Source organism: Mandrillus leucophaeus, unplaced genomic scaffold (assembly GCF_000951045.1).
Source record: "Mandrillus leucophaeus isolate KB7577 unplaced genomic scaffold, Mleu.le_1.0 Scaffold956, whole genome shotgun sequence".
NCBI classification, from domain to species: domain Eukaryota; kingdom Metazoa; phylum Chordata; class Mammalia; order Primates; family Cercopithecidae; genus Mandrillus; species Mandrillus leucophaeus.
Genome location: NW_012110430.1, coordinates 161,700 through 167,827, shown reverse-complemented (window position 1 = coordinate 167,827; position 6,128 = coordinate 161,700). Strand labels below are relative to the sequence as shown.

Below are 6,128 nucleotides of genomic sequence, written 5' to 3'. Positions count from 1 at the left end.
AGAGAAAGAGAAAGAGACAGGGAAAGAGAAAATGAGAAAGAGAAAGAGAAAGAAAGAGAGAAAGCAAGGAAGGAGTTTCCAGGGTAGTGGGGGCACCAAACAGCTTCTAATTCTACATTTCCAGTGGCACCACTACATCCAAATCAGCCAACTTAATCTTGTAGTACTTATCCAAATGGCCATCATTTCTAGAATTTTCCAAAAACAGTCACCTTTCTAGGGTCTGTCATTTTAATATCTATGGATGAATACATTCTCCCCTTGATTCTCCTTCATGGTCCAATCTGTAGCAATCCTGTCTAATTTAATGAAGCAACAAGTCTAATTTACACTTAACTGCCTCCTCACAAAAATACAAATAGCAACCTTTGAATATTATTAGGTCTTCCAATGAAAAAGGATACAAAATCTCTAAGTTGTCCAAATATTTCATCCACTTTTCCAATTTGTTCTTTGTTTTCTAAGTAAACAGGAGCATTGAAATAAGGCACCTTATTTTCATCTGTGGTACATTTACAAACTATGTCATCTTCACAGGGATGCAGGAACTCTCCTAATACTGAAATAGGACAAGAAAATGTTAAAACACAGAACTATTTCAAACGATACTGACCAACTTCTTCTGGAAGCTTTCTTCTTGGCTACCTGGGACTTCACCATACCTGCTCTCCTCTGAGGCAGAAGACCACAGTCATTAAGAGTGTGGACTTCCTGGGCTGGTATACCAACTCCACAACACACTAGCTATGTGACCCAGGAGAAGTTACCCACCCTTTCTCTAATTCAGTGTTTCCTCTTTAGTAGACGCTAGTAACATATAATGTACAGCTATACCTAATATACAGTAATGTAAGGACTCAATGGAATAACCAATGTCAAGTACTTAAAACAGTGCCTGGCACATTGAGACCATTCCACCTGTAACAGTTATCTTATTAAAATTTATTATCTGATTCAAAACTCTGCTTCATTCTCTTGGTTATTCCTTTTCTTCAACCCCTAAAAGAATCACCCTTTGTTCTTTTTTTTTTTTTTCTCTTGCCTCAGAACTTTCCCATTCCCACTACCACCTCTTTAACAATGATTCATTGTTTTCAAGGACATCTGGAATCTCAAAATAACTACCTTTAGTTCTAACTAACTAGACTGTCACCCTAAACTGAAATACTTAACACATTCCTGCAAAACCAACTCTTCATTCCTATTACCCAAGCTCAAAACCTGGAACCCTTTATTATCAGCATTAGCTAAGTTCTACCGATTTTGTTTCCTTTGAAATCTCTCTCCTATCTAACCCTTCCTTTTTTTCCTCACCATCCTGAATCAGGCTCTCAATGCCTCGTGTATGGACTGGTACAACAGCTTGCAGGCTGGGACCTTTTATTCTAGAAACTGCTCCTTTCAAACCATCCTGCATACTCATCCAACCATTCTTAGACACGCTTCACCCTCTCTCCTCTTTAATGTAGTAAGTTTCACTCTCTGTGACTTCCATTCCCATCTCATTATTAATTACTATAAAACTATCCTAAATGGGTCTTTTTCTCGACTTCCTCTTTGGCAGTTTCCCTCTCAAGCAAATTGTTTTCTCACTTATCTACTTTTAAGTAGTAATAGAAAGCATGGGCTTTGGAGTCACAATACTTGGCTTTGTTTTTTCTTTTTCTGTACAGACAGGGTCCTTGCTTTATTGTCCAGGCTGGTGTCTAACTCCCGGATTCAAGTGATCCTCCTGTTTCAGCTTCCCAAGTGTTGGGATTACAAGCGTGAGCCACGGCACCCAGCCTGTATTTCAGCTATACTTATATTTCAGCTATAAAAACTTAACTCTAAATCAAAGGTTTCTCATCTGTAAAATCGGGGAATTAGGGATAAGTACTCACTATTACCTATTTAATATCTTCCTGTCAACCCTGAAGTTCCACCTCCATGATGCATTTTAAGTATCCCTCAGCTTTCTTGATCTCCCCACCCCACCCTTACATGCTACTGTACGATTGTCAGTTTACATCATTCTCCACACAGGCTTGTGTATCCCAAACTTGCTGGACTAATAACACAAACCCACAACCCACCCCTACTCCTTCAAATAGGCTAAATATTGAAGACTGCATACACACTACACGTTCTGGAGGTCCTTGGTCTTGGCCTTTGTTAAAGCCTCTGCGGCCACCCCCTCGTCCAAATCCTCCCCTGCCGCCGCCTCTGAAATTGCCGCCGCCTCCACCGCCGCTTCCACCTCGGAAGTGGTTGCTGCTGCCGCCTCGGTTGAAGCCGCCACCTCCACCACCTCGATTAAAGCCTCCACGACCTCCGCCTCGAAAAGACATTCTCTCTCCTCCCTGGTGAAAAAAAAAACGACCCGTGTCTTCTGATCACTGTAGCCTCTGAGTACACTCCAACCCCTCGGAGCCGCGGTGAGAACACCATAAAGGGGACAAAAGCAGCCCTGTCACCTCACCCACGGTCAGACAGCCAGTGACCACCAACCTGATGGGTGAAGAGTTTACTTCCTCATGGTCTCCTGAGCGCCGACCGACCAAACAAACCAGCCTTGCCGCCCCAGGATTAGTACCTCCTCCCCCTTCAGACAGCAAGGTCTTCGCACCGTATCCCCTTCCTTCCTCCCTCCCTCCGGCAGCTGGGTTCCGCGTCCACCATTTTCAAATCCTCCGGCTTCTACGGTCACTCACCGGCGCCACGTGCCCCTCTGGCCCTGGCCTTGCGCGCACACCCACCCACTGGGTACTTCCGCCGCGCTGGAACCTCCTCGGCTACCGTACAGCCACAGAGTTTTTTAAGACCAGAAACTTGAATAACTGGTTTGCAAAAAAAAGGTAGTCACGCGCGGAACCAGCGACACTGGTTCCAAAACAGCCTTTAGCTTTGGAAAAGTGGCAATAATATCTAACCTTAACCACTAATTTACAACAGAGAGGTCAACTTGCCTAACGCCGCGCCGTGGAAGTGACGCATAATAGCTGCGTCCTCCGCAGCACGACGTCCCGGAAGTGCGGCGGCAATGTTGCTCTTGGAGATAGCTGGCGTTAGGGATCCGCCTTCTCTTCCAGAGGCGGGGTGGGTTTCTGTTTGGTTCCCGCCCTGACTGCCAGAACAACTGCCAGCACCTTGCAAGAAACAAGGTTGGTTTTTGAAGTCCGTGCCGACTGGCTGGGCGCATTTGCGCATTTGCTTCTCAGACTAAATGGTCCCCAACAGCGCTCACTAGTTTGTTGCTAACTTCAGCAACAGTGTGGACAGGTCTCTGAGGTATCTGAGCCGCGCTATGTCCAGTGGATCTGGTCGCCTCAGAACCTGTCACAGCCGGCGGAAGCGTTTGTCTGAGTTTCTTGTTTCTTCCCGACCTTTTGATTTTCGCACCACTGAGCGCTCAGCTGTGCTTGTTCTTTTGCGCTATGGTCTCACTAATTAGAGGGAAAAAAGCAATGCATGTGTTTGTGTAATTTTAAAGAAACTATGCTGTCTTATAGAAAACCAAATCATCATTTTTATCTTTTGTACCGGGTATTCATTCAAGTATGTTTTGAGCACCCACAGGATGTGAAGCGGACTGTGCTGGAGGCTCCTCTCCTTTTTCTCGTCTTAAGCCCCTTATATTTGACATCTGCTTCCTCCACATTCTCCAAAGCTTCTCTCACAAATAAAGGTAGTCACTTCCCATTTATTAAATTTGGCTGGAGCCTTTTACAACCAAACCCTCTGAGACCTTACCTTGATATTGACATCGTGTTTAGAAGAGGGTGGAACTTGGTACCTATCTAACTGAGAGGGTTGTTGTAAGGGGGATTTTAAAATACCTTTGTAGGCGGGGTGCGGTGGCTCACGCCTGTAATCCCAGCACTTTGGGAGGCCGAGGCGGATGGATCACTTGAGGTCAGGAGTTCGAGACCAGCCTGGCCAATACGGTGAAACCCCTTCTCTACTAAAAATACAAAAATTAGCCGGGCATGGTGGCGCACACCTGTAATCGCAGCTACTCGGGAGGCTGAGGCAAGAGAATCGCTTGAACCGGGGAGGCGGAGGTTGCAGTGAGCCGATATCACGCCACTGCACTCCAGCCCAGACGACAGAGCAAGACTTGGTCTCAAAACAAACAAACAAAATAAGTGAGAGAAGAAACTTTACTTTTTCTTTTTCTTTTAGTTTAGTAAATGATGCAATTTGATTTTAACGAATGTTGATCTTTTTATGGGCCTATATACGTGTAAGTGTATTATTTTTGAAACAAAAAATGAAAATTACCTATTTAGTGTGAAACCTTTGCTTGTCTTTTGCTGTGTATTGGCTCAGTTCTGAATTGAACTTAAGATTGTCACATACAGAGTTCATTTTCAACTGAAATGAGATGATTTCTGTCTTTACTCTTAAAACTTAGAAAAAGCTTGCTTGAACAAGAAGTTTAAAAGTATGTCAAAATGTTTATTACTGTCCTAAACGTGTCAAGCTGCTCTTCTTTCTCAGAAATCCAAAACTTGTAGAAGAATAAATCAGGCCAGGCGCCCTGGCTCACGCCTATAATCCCAGCATTTTGGGAGGCCAAGGCAGGCGGATCACCTGAGGTCAGGAGTTCAAGACCAGCCTGGCCAACATGGTGAAACCTTGTCTCTACTAAAAATACAAAACTTAGCCGGGCGTGATGGTGGGCGTCTGTAATCCTAGCTGCTTGGGAGGCTGAGGCAGGAGAATCGCTTGAACCCGGGAGGCAGAGGTTGCAGTGAGCCAAGATCGCGCCACTGCATTCCAGCCTGGGCAACAGAGCGAGAATCTGTATCAAAAGAAGAAGAAACACAAATAAGTAAATTTCATCTTATATCTACAGTCATACATTCACAAAGTTCTTCCTCTTTTCTCAAAGTCAGGTGCTCAGGCTGAGAAGATTCAAGGAAAGGGTTCCTCATCTAGTCATACAGTTGTGTTCAAGGGGAAGGAGAATACTGTTCAGTTTTGTTCTGCAATTCCCACTGGTGGTTTTCAGTAAGACTTGAGACTTCCTTACTCTAAAGTCCAAGCAGCAGTGGAAACATTTCAAGATCCCTTTTTGCAATACAACTTTTCCAAATATTCAATTTTTATTTAAACCCAAAAATCTTGTCACTCGAAGTAAAACGATTTTCTCCAGGGCCTGAAGATCCTTGTTCAACTAGTTCATGTGATGAAAATGTCTGTTAAGTAGGTGATATGGTTTGGATGTTTGTTCCTTCCAAATCTCATGATGCTGAAATTGTATTCCCAGTGTTGTAGATGGGACCTGGTGGGAGGTAATTGGATCATGGGGGCAGAATTCTCATGAGTGACTTAGCACCATCCCTTTGGTGATAAGTGAGTTTTCACGCAGTTCACTTGAGATGTGGTTGTTTTAAGAGTCTGTGACTTCATCCATCTCTCTCTTGCTCCCACTCTTGCCATGTGACATACTGGCTCCCCATCACCTTTCGCCATGATTGTAAACTTCTAGAGACCTTACCAGAAACTGATGCCAGCACCTTGCTTCCTGTAAAGCCTCCAGAACCATAAGCCAATTAAACCTCTTTCTTTATAAATTACCTAGCGTTGGGCATTTCTTTATATAAATGCAAAAAAAAAAAATGCTAGTTTCTGCAGCCATTCTTCATCTTCAAAGAATTTGGTAAAATCTGGGCTACTGTTTTCTTGAATGTATTTCTATGATTCACTTTCTATGTCAAGCGTCCTGTTAAGGAGCAGAATCTGTATTAGTTTCTCTCACTCCAATCCATAGTGTCGATAAACATTATTTTGCATAATTTCTGTAGGTCAGAAATTAAGGAGCAGCTTAGCTGGATGATTTTGACCCAGGGTCTCTCATAAGGTTGCAATCAAGATATCACCTGGGGCTGCAGTCCACTGAAGACTTGACTAGGGCTAGAGGATCCTTTTCTGAGGGAGCTCCCTGACATGCCTAGCAAGCTGATGCTGCCTATTGCCAGGCACTAGTTCCTTGCCATACGGACCTCTTTACAGGGTGCTTGAGTACTGACATGACATGCCAGCTGGCTTCCCCCAAAACGATCTGCTAAGCCATAAGATTTATGCATGTGGAAGGAGATTTATATGGGCCTTGTCCAGGTTTTCACATAGTTTAAAAAAAA

General features: G+C 44.0%; 1 protein-coding gene across 2 annotated transcripts in view; it reads right to left on the bottom strand.

Annotated features, from left to right (window-relative positions):
- The window catches only part of GAR1 (GAR1 ribonucleoprotein), a 16,174-nt gene extending 13,175 nt beyond the window's left edge, over positions 1-2,999 (bottom strand). The window contains exons 1-3 of one of the 2 annotated variants that reach the window (XM_011970567.1): positions 2,949-2,999; positions 2,117-2,342; positions 405-559 (exon numbers count right to left, since the gene is read on the bottom strand). In XM_011970567.1, coding sequence (XP_011825957.1) covers positions 405-559; positions 2,117-2,330 — 369 coding nt within the window. In that variant the 5' untranslated portion in view covers positions 2,331-2,342; positions 2,949-2,999. Of the gene's footprint in view, positions 1-404; positions 560-2,116; positions 2,343-2,693 lie in introns of both variants that reach the window. The other variant, XM_011970566.1, reaches the window with a different exon arrangement.
- Positions 3,000-6,128: the final 3,129 nt, after the last annotated feature.